Raw genomic sequence first — 19,288 nt, 5'->3', positions numbered from 1 at the left:
ATTAGAGAGCGAAGGAAAGCATCTGTATAGAAGAACATTGTGGCAATAGTATTCTGAGAAAGTTACATACTATTAGCTATAAGGTAGTACTGAGAAAAATGGCTGTTTAGGATGGCTGGGATCTTGCTATGAATTGAAGGCAGCTTGGTGCCACTGATGTGCAGCATTCACCATCTTCTGCAGTGCTACATGATCTTAAACTGAGAATGTGCAATACCAGGATTTGATTCAGCCAGTGAGGAATCACTCTACTGTGTATATATAGAAAATTGCGTTGTACAGTGCTCTTTTTCCAATTATTGTCGCAGTCATGCAGACAGTAATCCAAAACATGAATCAGAGACAGGCTCCTTGGTGGTGATGTGAACAGATGAGCCATAGAATATAACTGATATTTTATCTTTTTCTCTGTTGCTTTTGATGCTTGCTCCTTCTAATTCTTTGTGTATGTATTATAACTTGCTTTATAAGTTGCAGAGGTTAAAAGTGTTAGATACAGTGCATCTGGAAGGTATTCACAGCGCATCACTTTTTCCACATTTTGTTATGTTACAGCCTTATTCCAAAATGGATTAAATTAATTTTTTTCTTCAGAATTCTACACAAAACACCCCATAATGACAACGTGAAAAAAGTTTACTTGAGGTTTTTGCAAATTTATTAAAAATAAAAAAACTGAGAAATCACATGTACATAAGTATTCACAGCCTTTGCTCAATACTTTGCCGATGCACCTTTGGCAGCAATTACAGCCTCAAGTCGGCTAAGGATCTGCGCTGGTATCCTGAAGGTTGCCGGTTCGAATCTCTGTCACTGCCAAAAGAGATCCTACTCTGCTGGGCCCTTGAGCAAGACCCTTAACCTGTAATTGCTCCAGGGGCGCTGTACAATGGCTGAGCCTGTGCTCTGACCCCAAGGGGAATGCGAAAACTAACAAATTTCTAATACGAGAAATCGTATAAGACGAAATAAAGAACAAAAGAAAAAAGAAAAAAAAAGAAAAATGTTGTCCTTTAAAAGAAAAAGAACAAAAGTCTTTTTGAATATGATGCCACAAGCTTGGCACACCTATCCTTGGCCAGTTTCGCCCATTCCTCTTTGCAGCACCTCTCAAGCTCCATCAGGTTGGATGGGAAGCGTTGGTGCACAGCCATTTTAAGATCTCTCCAGAGATGTTCAATCGGATTCAAGTCTGGGCTCTGGCTGGGCCACTCAAGGACATTCACAGAGTTGTCCTGAAGCCACTCCTTTGATATCTTGGCTGTGTGCTTAGGGTCGTTGTCCTGCTAAAAGATGAACCGTCGCCCCAGTGTGAGGTCAAGAGCGCTCTGGAGCAGGTTTTCATCCAGGATGTCTCTGTACATTGCTGCAGTCATCTTTCCCTTTATCCTGACTAGTCTCCCAGTCCCTGCCGCTGAAAAACATCCCCACAGCATGATGCTGCCACCACCATGCTTCACTGTAGGGATGGTGCCAGGTTTCCCCCGAATATGACGCCTGGCATTCACACCAAAGAGTTCAATCTTTGTCTCATCAGACCAGAGAATTTTCTTTCTCATGATCTGAGAGCCCTTTAGGTGCCTTTTGGTAAACTTCAGGCGGGCTGCCATGTGTCTTTTACTAAGGAGTGGCTTCCGTCTGGCCACCCTAACATACAGGCCTGATTGGTGGATTGCTGCAGAGATGGTTGTCCTTCTGGAAGGTTCTCCTCTCTCCACAGAGCACCTCTGGAGCTCTGACAGAGTGACCATCGGGTTCTTGGTCACCTCCCTGACTAAGGCCCTTCTCCCCCAGTCGCTCAGTTTAGATGGCCGGCCAGCTCTAGGAAGAGTCCTGGTGGTTTCGAACTTCTTCCACTTATGGATGATGGAGGCCACTATGCTCATTGGGACCTTCAAAGCAGCAGAAATTTTTCTGTAACCTTCCCCAGATTTGTGCCTCGAGACAATCCTGTCTCGGAGGTCTACAGACAATTCCTTTGACTTCATGCTTGGTTTGTGTCTCTGACATGAACTGTCAGCTGTGGGACCTTATATAGACAGGTGTGTGCCTTTCCTAATCATGTCCAATCAACTGAATTTACCACAGGTGGACTCCAATTAAGCTGCAGAAACATCTCAAGGATGATCAGGGGAAACAGGATGCACCTGAGCTCAATTTTGAGCTTCATGGCAAAGGCTGTGAATACTTATGTACATGTGCTTTCTCATTTTTTTTATTTTTAATAAATTTGCAAAAACCTCAAGTAAACTTTTTTCACGTTGTCATTATGGGGTGTTGTGTGTAGAATTTTGAGGAAAAAAATGAATTTAATCCATTTTGGAATAAGGCTGTAACATAACAAAATGTGGAAAAAGTGATGCGCTGTGAATACTTTCCGGATGCACTGTAGATAGATAAGAAAGATACTTTTTTAATCCCAAGGGGAAATTCACATAGTCCAGAAGCAGCATACTGATACAAAAACAATATTAAATGAAAGAGTAATAAAAATGCAGGTAAAAACAGACAATAACTTTGAATAATGTTAACATTTACCCCCTCCCGGGTGGAATTGAAGAGTCGCATAGTTTAGAGGATGTTCTCTAAATACATAAATTTTAATAATAATATTACTGTTGTGCTACAGATTACCTGCATTACAGTGATCCCTCGCTATATCGCGCTTCGCCTTTCGCGGCTTCACTCCATCGCGGATTTTATATGTACGCATATTTAAATATATATCGCGGATTTTTCGCTGCTTCGCGGGTTTCTGCGGACAATAGGTCTTTTAATTTCTGGTACATGCTTCCTCAGTTGGTTTGCCCAGTTGATTTCATACAAGGGACGCTATTGGCAGATGGCTGAGAAGCTATCCAGCTTACTTCTCTCTCTCTCTCTCTCTCTCTCTTGCGCTGACGTAGGGGGGTGTGAGCAGGGGGGCTGTGTGCAGCTGCTTCCTGAAGGACATGCTGCACGGAGCTTCGCATACTTAAAAGCTCAAAGGGCACGTATTGATTTTTTTTATCTGTCTCTCTCTATCTCTATCTATCTCTCTCTCTCTCTCTGTCTTCCTGCTCCTGACAGAGGGGGTGTGAGCTGCCACCTTCAACAGCTTTGTACCGGCGGTGCTTCGCATACTTAAAAGCCAAAAAGCCGTATTGATTTTTTTTTTGACTGCTTGCTTTGCACTCCTTTGAAAAGGAAGATATGTTTGCATTCTTTTAATTGTGAGACAGAACTGTCATCTCTGTCTTGTCATGGAGCACAGTTTAAACTTTTGAAAAGAGACAAATGTTTGTTTGCAGTGTTTGAATAACGTTCCTGTCTCTCTACAACCTCCTGTGTTTCTGCGCAAATCTGTGACCCAAGCATGACATTCTAAAAATAACCATATAAACATATGGTTTCTACTTCGCGGATTTTCCTATTTCGCGGGTGGCTCTGGAACGCAACCCCCGCGATGGAGGAGGGATTACTGTATATAAGTGCAAAATAATGCACATAAATACAGAAAGTGTGTAGTAGTTACTTTGTAATTACTGGCCACAAATTACAGCAGAATGATCAGCACACTGCCCTGTTACTTGGATACCTAGGTTTTAATCTAAACTGTGGCATTTGTAAGTGATCATTGGACATAATATATTTTTAAATAATATATTAATAAATGTAAATATTAAATTAAAATTATGATTTCACAAATAAAAACTTTAGAATTATAGGTTTACCTGAAGCCTCTTATTAAATCTAAATCTTGTCTGGAACAGTTGTTTGCTTGTGAGTAAATAGTGACTGTGTGAGTACAGTACACCCCCAAAATTCGTGGGGGTTACGTTCCTAGAGTACCCGCGAATTGTGAAAAACTGCGAGTTTTGGATGTGGTTAAAAAATGTCTTTTAAATGCCTATTTTTATAGTTTCAACCCTAAATACAGTATGCCCCCAAAGCACTTTAATTTCGTTGCAAACTCAACTTAATACATTAACTAAAAAATTACCTTAATACATTACCTAAAAACAGAATATAAAGGTAAACCCATCTACTGTACAGTACTGTACTGCTATGTCTCCCGCGGTGCTGGAATGTAAAATACCGATGTTACTGCTATACGTACTGTAATTAATGCAAGCGCGTTTTCTTTGGTATGCGCTGTCATTTTCTTTGTTATAAGTAGAGTAAATACATAATAATTTAATTTAATTAAAATACAGTAAAATGTACAGGTACTCACCAATGATGAATGATATTGATGATGATGATGAAGTAGCTTTAAAACTTTAGTAGATTTAAAACTCCTCGGGTGGTGCCTCTTCTTCAGGCGCTTCAGGAGGAGTCGTATCTTTGGATGGGTCTTCTTCTGGTGGGGTTTCGTGCTGGCTTTTCTTTATAGGTTTCAGGAACATTGTGATAGGAAGTTGCTACATTGTCTCCTGTAGCGAACTGCTGGTACAATTTCCGTGCTTTCTCACGGATGATGTTACCGTCTTCCTGCAGTCGGTGATCCACAGTGCCAAGGCAGGTTCCATCTTGATGATATTTTTATTCCTTACGGTCTTTTCCTTGTTGGCACTATCACAGAAACTTACAGATACGGTACTCCAGATCACTGCTTCGTTCTTCTTTATGTAGCATACGGTGCTTTCATTAATGCCATAGTGGCGCGCTACTGCAGCATAACTTTTTAGTTCCCGGAGCAAATCAGCCTTCTCCTGGAGTGTTTTAAACTTCTGGCGCTTGGGCTCAGTTCTAGAAGCCTTAGAAGGTGCTGTGCGGTTCGACGACATCGTGTGTGTTTAAAAATAACAAAACAATAACAAAATGGAAAACACGAGGACACTCAGCTGGAGACGCGTCACAAAGCAGCAGTCAATCATCAGCAAGGAGAAATGAATAACGCTCTCGGATTGGCTACTTTCACCATCTCAAACCGCGTTTCCCTCAGCAGTGGTAAACCCACTCACCAGGAGACACATCACATGGCAGCAGTCAATCAGCAGTAAGGAGAAATGAATAACACTCTTGGATTGGCTACTTTCACCATCCCAAACTGCGTTTCCCTTAGCGGTTGCTTCCTGTTCTCTCTACAGCACAGCATTGCCACCAAAAAAGCCATAAAAAATTGCGGAGGATATTTGTAATTTCTGCTAACACTTAATAGTTAGGTTCTAAGAAAAAATCCGCCAACGACTGAGTCCACGAATCCTGAACCGCAACTTTGCAGGGGTCTACTGTAATGTTGCTCTGTGAGGCCTGATTTGGAGATGGTAAGTTGGCTCAACACACGCAAAGCATAGATTTGGTAGTTGGTTGGAACATAGTTCAGGCCACATTCATGGGAGAAACACAGATATGAATGTACTGGCATTGTTTTAATAATTGTGGGAAATAGTTAAATTAATAAATAAGAGATAGTTATGTAACATGCCTTGATTTCTTCATTTAGCTCTTGTATTTATAATATTTTCCTGAAGGATTTTATGTAGAATGTATTTGTCAGTGACTTGTATTTTGCTGGCCACTTGATATCTGAAGTTTCTCTTTGTTTGTAAAGTAGAGTACTATTACCGTTTTTGAATTACAGTATCACAGAACCTGGTAAGCATTAATGCACTGGTCCCAAATGTTTATTTTGCATGCAGGAAAATGCAACACTAGGAAGTGGAATTCCCAATTGCCGTCAGGCTCAGACAAAGCTGGAAGTGGTCCTTTACATGTTTCTGTGGAGTCCAGACACTGAAGCTGTCCTAGTTGCCATGTCCTGTTTCAGACACTTGTGTGAAGAGGCTGATATCCGTTGTGGAGTAGATGAGGTGTCTGTTCAAAGCATCCTTCCAAATTATAACACTTTCTTTGAATTTGCATCTGTGAGCAACATGTTGTCAACAGGTAAGTAAGTGGTTTATGGATAAAGAAATGCTTATGTTAGATGTTAAGAATTTTCAGGTTTATTGATCTTTTTCATCCTTGTCAGAATAGGTGGGTGTTACAAAAGATAGTTGTAATACTTGTACAGTGATACCTTGACTTACGAGTGTCCCAACTAACGGGTTTTTTGAGATACAAGCAGTCTGTTGGACGATTTGTTGCTTTGAGTTGAGCGCTAAAATTTGGGTTACGAGCCCACCCCATCACTAGTTCGTGCAGCTCACCACAGTGAACGCCGCAACATCACGTGACTCACTCGTTCACTTTAAGCAGTTAGCTCGCAGTGGAAACTTCAGTGTTATGCTCACAGTTATTTTGCAAAACGTCGTTTTTACAACTATGGGTCCGAAGAAAGTGAGTGCGAAGGACAGTGCAGAGAAGAAGAAGCGGATGATGTGCATTGAATTAAAGAAAGAAATTATAGAAAAACCTGAGCAAGGTGTGCGTGTAGTCGATTTGGCGAAGCAGTACAAGTGTAGCACTTCTACAATCTGCACCATACTGAAGCAGAAGGAGTCGATAAAGGCTATAACGCCAGCCAAGGGTGTTAAAATCATTTCTAAACAGCAGACATCTATCCATGAAAATATGGAGAAACTGCTGATTGTGTGATTGACAGAGAAGCAGCTAGCAGGAGATACCGTGATGGAGGCTATAATCTGCGAGAAGGCACAAGCGATTTATGCTGATTTGCAGCAGCAGACCCCAGGCACTTCGACAGACGAGGCATTGGGCGAGCCGTTTGAAGCCAGTCAGGGCTTTTAAAAAGAGGACCGGCATTCACTCCGTTGTCAGGCATGGTGAGGCAGCGAGCGCTGATATAAAGGCAGCTGAGGATTACCTCAAAACTTTTGCAGGAATTATAGTGGCCGAAGGATACATCCCCCAGCAAGTCTTCAACTGTGATGAGACGGGACTCTTCTGGAAGAAGATGCCAAGGAGGACTTATATAATAGCAGAGGAGAAGATGCCAGGCCACAAACCCATGAAGGATAGGCTAACCCTTGCACTGTGCGCCAATGCAAGATTAAGCCGCTGCTCATTTATCATTTGGAAAACCCCAGAAGATTCACAAAAGATTATGAAAGAAAGACTGCAGGTTATGTGGAGGGCAAATCCGAGGGCATTGGTCACCAGGCAGTTCTTTGTGGAGTGGGTGAATTTGGTCTTTGGTCCTGACTTTAAAAAATATCTACAAGTGAGATAAAGGAAATGTTTGGAATGTGGGAGAAACTTTCAGACTTTATTCAAAGGAAACACCCTGAAAAAGTTTCAACTAGGCGCGCAACTGCGCTATTTAATGACACTTGCATGACGTATTTTAGAAACATTCTAAAAGGGAGGATAAAACAGACCTCATTGGGCAGGTTTTTTTCGAAAGTCCCTGCAGGTGAAGTGAGGAAGGTGCGACGAAAAGGGAAAAAATCAGTGAATAACATTCAGTTCAGCCTTTCTCCACCACCTCTGTCAGCATCTTCAACTCGTCTGATCTCCAAGGTAAATGCTGTACATTATACTGTACTGTACTTAATAAAACCAGTTTATAGCAGTACATTCTATTGTATTGTGTTTTTATACAATATTCGTTATTTATAAGTACTGTACATTTTTCTTATTTAAAACCATGTAACAAAAAAATTGCAGTGTTTTTTTGGGGTCCAGAACGGATTAATGGCATTTCAATTCATTCAATGGGGAAAATTGATTTGAGATAAGAGCATTTTGACTTACAAGCTCGGTCACGGAACGAATTAAACTCGTATCTCAAGGTATCACTGTACTTGTGTTTATACACATGCATAATTGGTCTTTCTAGGTGTTTTATGTAATTTGTTCAATTACAGTAGATAGATAAAATCTTTTGTCTACCCCAAACTGTAAATTAGGGCTTTAGTCTTTTGTATATTATAGTTGGTATTTACAGTACTGCCTTTGAGTGATTTTGTTAATTGCACTGTACTTGTATTCTAAAAAATGGAGCATGATTATATTATGGAACTTAGTTATGGGTTTTGAATTTAATTGGTTTTGAAGAGGGCTCTAAAAGAGACCAATAAATTCGGGAGAAAGCCATGTTTGGTGGTTTAAAAGTCTCCATCCAGAGAAACCTGAGAATTAAAAACGTGCTTTATCTCTACCACTCTTGCTTTTCATGCTCATCGTGCATCTGTGAATGGTTACTTTCATTTTATGAACTTAAACTATCTGATACAGCTGTTGACTTTGTGAACAATCTCAACTTGCTTGTGTGAACTTGGATTTTTAAATTGCAGGAAGAGCTGCCCTGCAGAAGAGAGTAATGGCACTGTTAAGGAGAATAGAGCATCCAACTCCTGGAAACACAGAGGTTTTTTCTTTTTTTATTTATGAAATAATTTGTCCATATTTATAACTTAAATTTCTCCTATCTGTGGCATTCTCATAACTTGAATAGCAATATACTCTTTAGAATTTAAGAATAATTATTGTAGGCCGACATAGAATTTGGTCTTTCAACAACTGGAGAAAGAAAGAGAAAAACACTTTTCATTAAAAGCAGTTAAATTAGGCTTGTTGCTTAAAGTTTTTTTCATACACTCATTTTTATCTTAGATATCACCCTTAATTATCTGAAAATTGACAATTTGCTTCACCCTATTAATAACATATTTAACTTTTTTGATCTTTTTAACTTTTGACAGGGTGAGCTACATATTATGTTTTGTATATTTTTTGGTTTATAATAATTTAAGTACAAAATGTTAAACTAGGGCTGAGAGATATGGCTCAAAATTTGAATCATTATATTTTTGGACCAAATATTAATATATGCATCTATATTTTTTCCTAAAAAAAAAAAAAAGTCACGTAGTTATTTGTTCTTATATTTAATTATTTGGATCTAATTGAACAGTAATAACTTTATATGATTTACTTTATAATAGTACAAGCATAAACAAAATATACACATTATTGCAAGAAATGCATATAAACATTAGGGCAAGTAAGCTTATTTTCTGATTTTTTTGGTAGTGAAGGAGTAGGTGCTTTAACTGCTTTAGTAGATTTGCCATTAAAAACCCCTTAAAATTAGCATATTGAAACATTTTTATTTTTAAGCTGTGTTTTGTAAACAAATAAACCATGGCAAGAACAAGCATTCAATTGACTTCACAAATTTTGTGTAAGAAATATAAATCTATCAACTGCTTCTGGCTTTAAAGATGATCTATAACATTTCAGTATGTTGCCCCCTGTGCTAAATGTCCTTTCAGAGGGTGAACTAGTGGCATGTATGCAGAGATACTTCTTTTCACGGTAGCTGAAAGTAGGAAAGATTGGTTAATGTTCCTTCCACCATGCAAGTGTATTTGTCTCACTTTGAGTCACAGCTGCTTGCGGGTAAGTTGAAAGTTCTGCTTCAGTTTTGTCTTAGTGACACAATGTGGATGAAGATTTTGGCCTCTTAAAGAAGCTACAAAGGCTTTGCTTCTCTTTTCTGACTGCTGGTCGTGTTGCCTCAGCTGCTTCTTGAGGTTCCACAGCTAAGCCAGGCTAAGTGCTTGTCTCATCATGTTGAAGGGCTTCCACTTCAGACACAACTCTATTTTTGACCTCTTCATACTTTCCCTCAGGAATGTAAGATGTTTTAAACCGTGGATCCATAAAAGAAGCAATGTTCAGTAGTTGCTGGGTGGCAGAATCATTAGTCTTCTCCCTCACATAATCAAGACTTTTGGTTTTAATTGACATAGTAAGCTCGCTGTCCTCCTGCTGGTGAGCCAATATGCTGGTTTGAAAAAGGTGTAACACAAACAAAAACAAAGGACTGAGCTGAGATCACATCTGTAAATTGCAGAAGGGGTTGGAGAACTTTATCAATTGACTCTAAAATATTAATGTACTGCCAGGTGGGGGCATGATGTCTTGTTTTATTGTCAGATGAGAGAACTTGGTTGATGGCCTGCTGTTGTTCCAACACCCTTTAGATCATTGCTGCCCATGATCCCTATTGTGTAGAGGATTCTGATATGAGCTGATGGGAAGATAGATTTAGCTCTTTCTGTGCTGCTCTCAAATCCCTTCTCTTTTTCCAGGGGAAGGAAAAACTTCTCTTGCATACACCAATGGCCCATTCAATGTGGGGGTCTCTCGTGCTTCTCTCTAAAACCAAACACAAATTACAGTTCTATTCATTATTTACATTATTATTGTTTAATTTTAAAATATTTCTCTCATGCACACACAGAAACACACATACATGGAGGCACACACACAAACAAACCCCTTACTGATTGCAAGATGCAGCCTGTGACCAAAGCACTTTACTCTCTTCCATTTGCTCAAATCAGCGGCTTTAATAACATTAGTAACGTTGTCTGTGGTAAATAATGCAAAATTGTTGCTCAACTGTCAAATTTACATGCTTTAAGCACATTTCTGAGCCCCAGCCGAATTGTTTCTCCAGTATGGCTCATAGCCTGTCTGAAGACAGACTCTTTTAATCTCCCAGTTCTCAATAAAATGGACTGTTAGGCTCATTTATGGTTGCATGGTACATCTAGTCCACAGACAGAATGTGGTGGGAAAGTGCCTTATGTTCTGAAGCTGATTCAAAATTTGCTTCTTCACCTCTTCGTATAGGTTGGATAGCACTTCTTCAGCAAAGTATTTCGAACTGGGATGGACATATTTGGAATCAATCATTTTCAGTAGTTTCTGAAATCCATGTTTTTCAACAGTAGCAATTGAAACCTTATCTTTTGCAATGTGGGGTATTACAGCAGCTGCTGTTTCCTTCTATTTGGGGCTTGTCTTTTCATATGGTATGCAATAAGAGACTGTTTCTGTGACTGTGGTTTGTTTTGTGGCAGTGTGCTTTGCTGAGTTTTGAGCAGAGGCCTTGCAAAGTTTAATACATTCTTCATACTTTTTAATGTGTTTTGTTTTCAAATGATTGAATAGGTTTGACGTGTTGCCAGTCTTCGTTCCAGTTTCTCTCTTTCAAAGTTTGCATATGACAGTCTTTTGTTGTGTATGATCCTGTTTGAAGCCAAACCATTTCCAAACAATGGATGTCACATTTGCAGGTTTTTTTTGACAGTAAATCATAATGGACAGCACTACCTACTCCTGCCTCCATTTAAACCATTGTTGCTAAGCTAGAGGCAGGCTTTAGTCACAATGCCTACATTTTCCACTGAGCCCAGAAGAATCAGAGTGATGTCTTTTTGACAGCATCACTAACCACATCCACTACACAAAGCAACAATGACAGAACCAGCAGCGTGCTACTCCAAGCATTGACAATAAGCTGTCTTGGTTGGGTGTCCTCTATTACAAAGTAATTTTTTTCTTTCAGTATTTAAAACACTTGCACAGATCCCCACTTTGTCGCCCCGCTCCATCCAGCCCAGACTCATGTATAAAGTATGTACAATACTGACAACAATGTTAAAGCAATGATGAAGCAGAATGGAGACTCCCATAAATCTCAACCATTCTCTTCAAACCAATGTATATATCTGAACCAACCTATATATCCAAATGGATTTATAGACCGTTTCCCCAAAAATAAGACCGGGTCTTAAATTAATTTTTGTTCCAAAAGATGCACTAGGGCTTATTTTCAGGGGATTTCTTATATTTTTTCATGTACAATAATATACATTTATCCAAATACAGTCATGTCATCTTCTTCTGGAATATCATCATAACTCTCCACATTCAAACCCTGAATTCCAGCCTGAATTTCTTGCTATTTCAGCCGCTTTTAGGATCCTCCAGGATCGATGTGTGTACTTCGATATTTGATGAATGGTTTGATGTGGTGAAGTAAAATGCCAACATACAAATACATTCATGTTGTTTTTATATTCAAGTGTCACATATTCCCCAAAGTAATGACACGATATATTTTAAAAGTCTCACACACCATCTTCTATGTCGTCTTTTTTTTGCACCTTCACAATAGCAATAGAATAGAATGTACAGTGGCGTAAAAACAATTAAGGACATAATGAAAATGTCTATTTTGTGATTAAAGTGGAAATTTCGGCTTTAAACTCGAAATGTCCATTTTAACCTCGTAGTTTACTTTATCATTAAAGTAGACCATCATAAACGTCATCTTAAAACTGACCCAGTTGGTAATCGCTGGGGCTTCCTCCTGACCTGCCAGCAGTGGCAAGCAGCAATAGATCACCACACAGAACACATTAAATGTATGATATTCCAGCTCTCTGCACATTTATAATTCTTATATTTATACTTGATATCACTTTCATGATGAAATGCATTAAAATAAATCGTTAACTTTGTTTAAATAATGAATACTGTTAATAGTTACACATACGGGGGTGGCACGGTGGCAGAGTGGTAGCGCTGCTGTCTCGCAGGGAGTCACGTCCCTTGTGATCCTTGCCTGGAGTTTGCATGTTTTCCTGGTGGGTTTCCACAGTGTGCTCAGTTTTCCATCCAAAGACATGAAGGTTTGGGGATTTGGTGAAGCTACACTGGCGCCAGTGTATGTGTGTGCTTGTGTTCGCCTTGCGTTGAGCTGATGCCCCATCCAGGGATTTTGTTTATGTCTTGCGCTGATGCTGCTGGACTGGGCGGATTGATGGATGGTAATCATTAAACATCCTTTTCAGAGATATTGTGGCAAGGTGTCCTCGGAATTTAATGGATGTTTCGGGCACATGCATCGCATCGTGTGAAGTATCAACCCAGCCTTAGCCGCCTTACTTTTCAGCTGACGATCTTGACTAGGGCTTATTTTTGGGGTATGGCTTATATTACAGAGCAGCCTGAAAATCATGCTAGGGCTTATTTTTGGAGTAGGTCTTAATTTCAGGGAAATGTGAGTATAATATATACATACAGTTATATATATGACGCGGTCTATTTAAAGCAATATATATATATAAAAGTCAGGGATACTATATATCCCCACTCATGTCTTGTAAGTAAAGGATGACAGTAACCACTCTGGGAATTTGCTCATCCCTTCTCAATTTAACACAAAACATTGCTTGCTTAATCATTGCTATGTGGTGGTGATACCGTATACTTTTTTATACAGTACAGAGATAAACATCAGTTATTTGTGAAGCAGTATTATTGTGATCATTTTGTATTTCTAAACACTGATTGGCATTCAGAACAGCGCCATAGCTCCACTTTTTCCTACCCTTCTTGATCTTAGTTTCTCTTAAATGAAACACTGCCAATAAAGAATAACAAAATTAGATGATCTGTACTAACTGAATGAACTAGGTCATCAGCTGACCTTCCAAATATCTTGATCACAGTCTCATTTTTTTTTCTTTTTTTTGAAAGAGAGTCGCATCCACACACCTCTCTTTTTTATTTGTATTTTTCCCTTGCTATTTGTATCTGTCACTGGTGATCTCCCTATGAAACGTTGTTTATTATTGACAGAAAGTTGCGCGGTGATTTCTGTTATTCCTTATTGACGGCATTTTATTTATGAGTAATCAAGATCAGGAATGAATAAAGGATGGACCATATTTGTGTGGAGAAAGCTGGAACTGCATGGTTTCTTTTGCATGCTGATCAGTGAACAGGGACACCAAATGATCAGAACATTCCTGCTTCACAAATAACCGATGTTTTGTACCGGAGGTGGGCATTTTAACTATAAAGTGAAGTTAATAAAAATTGGCTCATTTATCCTTTCTATGCTCTGCTCAAAAAGTTTTCTGACAAGTGATACCTTTTATATTTTTTTCTAATCAAGTTTTTGCTTAAGGTAAGACATTTTCTTGTATGTGAAATGCTAGGACTAAAGCTGACTTTCTCCGGAGACTGAATTCTCTTGTAATCTCATGCCTTACAAGTAAACGTCAGAAAATGCCCTGGATGTTTATTAGTCCTTTCTCGTACTAGCACAGGATATCCCATGCTTAATCAGTAGTGTATGTGTCTGATGGTGTGTGACTTTGTGTGTGTGTGTGTGTTTGTGTGTCTTAGGGGCTGTTTAACTATAAACAGAGTTAAATATTGGTTATTTGTGAAGCAGGAATATTCTGATCATTCTGCATCACTGGTCACTAATGAGCATGTACAAGAAACTGGGCAACTCCCGTGTTTCCCTCCCTAAACAGGGTCGTCCTTTCAGCAAATGGGACTGTTATTGTTCCTGATCGTGCTTCATGAATGCGCTGCCAATAAGGAGTACCAGAAATCACCATGCAGCTTTTAGTCAATGTTAACCTAACATTTCATGTGGTAACAAAAGGGATGTACAGTGGCTGTGAGAAAAATCTGTCATGGGAGGGACCAAAGTTGCTGAAGAGGCAGGTGGCATGAGTCGGACGGGATGGAACAGAGATCTGTGTGTGTGTGTGAAATAATGAAAGAAAAAAAAGAGCTTTGGAATCGAGGACTGCCAACCAAGATGGCTTTTGAAAAAAATTACGTCCAATATGAATATGCTTTTTACGGAAATAAAAATAATCCAAGTATGTAATTCATCCATCCATCCATCCATTTTCCAACCTGCTGAATCCGAACACAGAGTCACGGGGGTCTGCTGGAGCCAATCCCAGCCAACACAGGGCACAAGGCAGGAACCAATCCTGGGCAGGGTGCCAACCCACCGCAGGACACACACAAACACACCCACACACCAAGCACACACTAGGGTCAATTTAGAATCACCAGTCCACCTAACCTGCATGTCTTAATTCATTTGAATGGATAAATAATTAAAAAAGGTTTTTTTTTTTTTTTGCCTGACACCTACATGGCTCTGTAATCAACCTTTTCTGCACTCTGAAAAAAGCAATAAGAACTAAAAATGTACAGGTAATTGTAATAACGGGACTGAAACGAGATGCCCTCACCTGTACTGTTTACTCGGACTTAAGAAATCAAAATCATAATCTGTTAGAAAAGGTATAATCTAGTGAGAGATTCAAAGCCAGCCCATCAGAGGACAGACAGGGAAGGTAAACAATGGGGCAGAAACCCCTGAGTTTATCTGGGGAAACAACTGGAGATGTTACAGGCACGCTTACATGAAAACTAGGGAATTAAACCACTGAAACATGTTGTGCAAACACTTAATAAAGTGCACAGGCAACTACTTATAGCGTTGTTTTATCTGGTTATAAATCGTGTTGTTTAACCAGCTGCAGCTCACACTGGCACTTCTGAGAGTGGTGTACTGTATGCTACATATGGCATTTGTTCTTTTTTTTATGTAACATTAAATCTTTAAAGCTGCTTTGTGACAACACTTGTTTAAATTGCTATATAAAATGATGTATTAGCACTAAGTAAAGTCAAAACTAATTTCCTCATACAATACAGATCTGCAGCGGTGCTGTATGGTGGAAGAGGCAAATGAAGACAGCATAGGGTGCACTGCAATTTACAGAAATTACACACTACCAACTGTGTTTGGTGGAACCTATTAAATCAATATATATCGTGATGTATTGATAAACTGTCCCATTGTTTTGTGAAGTGAAATTTGCAGACATCATCATTTGCAATGGAATGTAAGGAAATTAGGAAATTGTATACAGTGGAACCTCGGTTCACGACCATAATTCGTTCCAAAACTCTGGTCGTAAACCGATTTGGTCGTGAACCGAAGCAATTCCCCCCATAGGATTGTATATAAATACAATTAATCTGTTCCAGACCATATGAACTGTATGTAAATATATATTTTTTTAAGTTTTTAAGCACAAATATAGTTAACCCTTTAACCGCCAACTCCCTAAATATTCCCCAAGCCAGGCGAAATCTGAACAATTTTTGTTTTTTTACTTTTTTACATTTTTTTTACATTTTTTACATTTATTCAAGCAGTATTGACCACTAAATGTTGTGCAAGTTGCCAGTGTATACACGAAATCTATAAATGTAACCTGAATTCTCAGCTAAGCAAAACATCTTGATACCAAACCGTGCCCTTTTCAATGGTAGATACTGTCGAAACTGTAAGCGGCCCTTCCACGACAATAAACTTTCATCAACTGCAACTGACGGTCCTGGCATGTAGGGCAACTGAAATGCTTCAAATAAATGATCAATCAAAGGACGTAGCTTGAACAAGTGGTCGCGGTTTGGATCTTTCTTATCTGGCTCGTTTCTGTTGTCATTCAAATGAAAGAATTTCAGCAGCAAAGAGAATCGGTTACGTGTCATGACAGCTGCAAAAATAGGTGTTGCATACATAGGATCTGTAGACCAGTACATCTCAATATCTGGTTTTCTGATTATTCCCATCAACATCAAAATCCCAATGAATTTTTTCATTTCGTTTTCATCAGTGTCAAACCAAGCACGAACACGGGAATGTGGAGGTAAATTGGGATTTTTCTCAATAAACTGTGCTGCATACAGATTTGTCTGATGAACAAAATGTCTAATCAAATCAGGTGACACAAACAGCTCATAAAACTGCTCAGCAGTGTAATTGTTTACATCAACAATAAAGCCACACGTTCCCTCAAACGAATGCAGAAAAGGTAGTTCACCTCGGGCAGCAGCCCAGCTGAGATGCTGGGGATACACCCACTCAGCGCCGTCATCCGATGCGTCTTCATTCACAATATCATGCAGCGCACGTTGCTGCTCATCACTGTCACTAAAATCTTCTTCAGAACTGCTACAATCATGATCAGAACTGTCCAAAATCGCCTGCAAAGCCTCACTTGAAGTCAGTTTACGTTTCGCCATATTCACAGCTGTTACATGCGAATCACGTCACATGACCGGCCAAAACAACCACAGACTTGTCGAAATACAACGTAGTAATAATACCCACGCCAAACCGTCAGTTATACTACTTGCCAGGCATTCATATAACCACAGGCAAATGTGCCGGATAATTCCGGCAGTAAGGCGTTAGCATTAAAACAGCGGTGCCGGATATATCCGGCAGAGGGCGGTGAAGGGGTTAATTAAACCATAGAATGCACAGTGTAATAGTAAACTAAATGTATAAACATTGAATAACACTGAGAAAACCTTGAACAACAGAGAAAACTAACATTGCAAGAGTTCGCGCTATACTGTAGCCTCATGACCTGATCGCTGTAAACACTTTTTTTTTTTTTTTTGAGTTTTAAGCACAGGGAAAAAAAGGAACATTTGAACAAATCCGAACTTTATTTAAAAACCAACCATAAACCACCAAGAAAGTAACATTGCAGGAGTTCACGCTAATAGCCTTACAACCCGATCGCTGTAAACACTCTTTTTAAATGAGTTTTAAGCACAGGGAAAAAAGGAACATTTGAACAAATCCGAATTTTATTTAAAAACCAACCATAAACCACCAAGAAAGCAACATTGCAGGAATTCACGCTAATAGCCTTACAACCCGATCGCTGTAAACACTCTTTTTAAATGAGTTTTAAGCACAGGGGAAAAAAAGGAACATTTGAAGAAATCCGAACTTGATTTAAAAGCCAACCATAAGCAACCAAGAAAGTAACATTGCAGGAGTTCACGCTAATAACCCTACAACCCGATCGCTGTGTAAACTTTTTTTTAATGAGTTTTAAGCACAGAGAAAAAAATGAACATTTGAAAAAAGAGAAAAGTAACATTGCAACAATTGACGCTACGAACCGAAAAATGAACATTTGAAAAATCCGTAATACAAAAACTAACCATAAACCACCAAGAAAACTAACCTTGCATGAGTCGAGTTCTGGCATGAAGTGAGGAGGAACTGGGTGGAGAACAATCTGGTCTCATCGCAGTTGAAGACTTGTTGCGGGATGTAGCCTTCGTCCTCCACTAATTTTGTGAAATTTTTCACGAATTCTTCCGCAGCTTCAGCGTCGAAACTAGCAGCCTCTCCATGCCTTACCACACTATGAATGCCACTTCTTTTGCGAAACTTATCAAACCATCCTCTACTAGCTTTAAATTCCTCACTTTTGCCAAGTGAAGGATAGTTTTGCAGCAAATCGCCATGAATCTTCCTGGCTTTCTCGCATAACATCGCCTCGCTTACGCTATCCCCTGCAAGTTGCTTCTCGTTCAGCCACACTAGCAACAGTTTTTCCAACTCTTCCAGCCCTTGAGGCCTCTGCCTGGTTAACGCTGTAACTCCTTTTGCAACATCAGCTGCTTTAATAGATTCTTTCTGCTTTAGAATAGTCGAAATCGTAGATTTTGACTTCTTGTACTTGGCAGCAAGATCAGTAACACGAACGCCACGCTCATACTTTTCAATAATTTCTTTCTTTACTTCGATTTCAATTTTCTGCAAAACTTTCTTCTCACCACTCTTCACTTGCTTAGAAGCCATGGTTAACTGCAAATGCACACGAAATACTGTAGAGCACAAAGAGTTCACAGGTAAAGCACGCACGTCTGACTGAGAACAATGAACAGGGAGAGGCTGAACACGTGCTTAAATACAGTAATCGGCGCGTACGAACCGGAAGGGAAATGAAATAGAGCACAAAGAGTTCACAGTGAAAGCATGCACGTGCAAGCACGCACGTCTGACCGAGAACAATGCAACACGTGCGGAAATCATCGGCGCGCACAAACCGAAAGGGAAACTGGCTTGTTCGTATACCGAGTGTGTGGTCGTAAACCGAGGCAAAAGTTTGGCAAATTTTTTTGGTCGTAAACCGATTTGTACGTGTACCGAGACGTTCGTGAACCGAGGTTCCACTGTATTTGGATTAACAATTGTACAATTTAATTTAGTCTCAAAACCAGTGTTTCCCAACCTTTCTTCCTGTGATGGCATACTTTTTTTTTGTTCTTTATTTTGCCATATACAATTTCTTGTATTAGGAATTTGTTAGTTTTCGCATACCCCTTAGTGTCAGAGTGCAGGGTCAGCCATTGTACAGTGCCTCTGGAGCAATTACAGGTTAAGAGTCTTGCTCAAGGGTCCAGCAGAGTAGGATCTCTTTTTGGCAGTGACGGGGATTTGAACCGGCAACCTTCTGGATACCAGCACAGATCCTTAGCCTCAGAGCCACCACTCCGCCCAAAAACCAACCAAAAACACCTCAAGGCACAACCCTATTTTACTAACCACAAGCACATTAAATGTCATGCACCTGTTCAACTGTTCAAAGTGGCAGGAATACCAGAGAAGCTGGTAAAAAAAAGTAAAATAAATAACAGCTCCGATATCAGCATTCACAGACTTGGCACTTAGTGAGCACTTTGGCTCAAAGGCAACTCATATGCCCACCAGCCCTGTAAGATGGACTCTAGCAGCCAGGAGACATGTCCGAAGTTCTTCGTATTTGGTGTGTCTGCAACATAGCAATCACGGAGCTCCTTTTATGGCTGCTTCTCCAGGTAGTTCTGTCCACCTTAGATCATTCTTGACCATCTGTATCTGTTGTCCCTCTTAGGTTCAGACACAAGTGTGCTA

The 19,288-nt window shown here is 39.7% G+C and overlaps 1 protein-coding gene across 1 annotated transcript in view; it reads left to right on the top strand.

The window, feature by feature from the left end:
- The window catches only part of nf1a (neurofibromin 1a), a 456,100-nt gene that overhangs the window by 168,386 nt on the left and 268,426 nt on the right, over positions 1 to 19,288 (top strand). Inside the window, 2 exon segments of the mRNA XM_051931227.1 lie at positions 5,625 to 5,871; positions 8,184 to 8,257. Coding sequence (XP_051787187.1) covers positions 5,625 to 5,871; positions 8,184 to 8,257 — 321 coding nt within the window.

The sequence above is a fragment of the Erpetoichthys calabaricus genome, chromosome 8 (assembly GCF_900747795.2).
Source record: "Erpetoichthys calabaricus chromosome 8, fErpCal1.3, whole genome shotgun sequence".
NCBI classification, from domain to species: domain Eukaryota; kingdom Metazoa; phylum Chordata; class Cladistia; order Polypteriformes; family Polypteridae; genus Erpetoichthys; species Erpetoichthys calabaricus.
The sequence above is the reverse complement of the archived record's forward strand: the minus strand, read 5'-3'. Positions and strand labels throughout refer to the sequence as shown.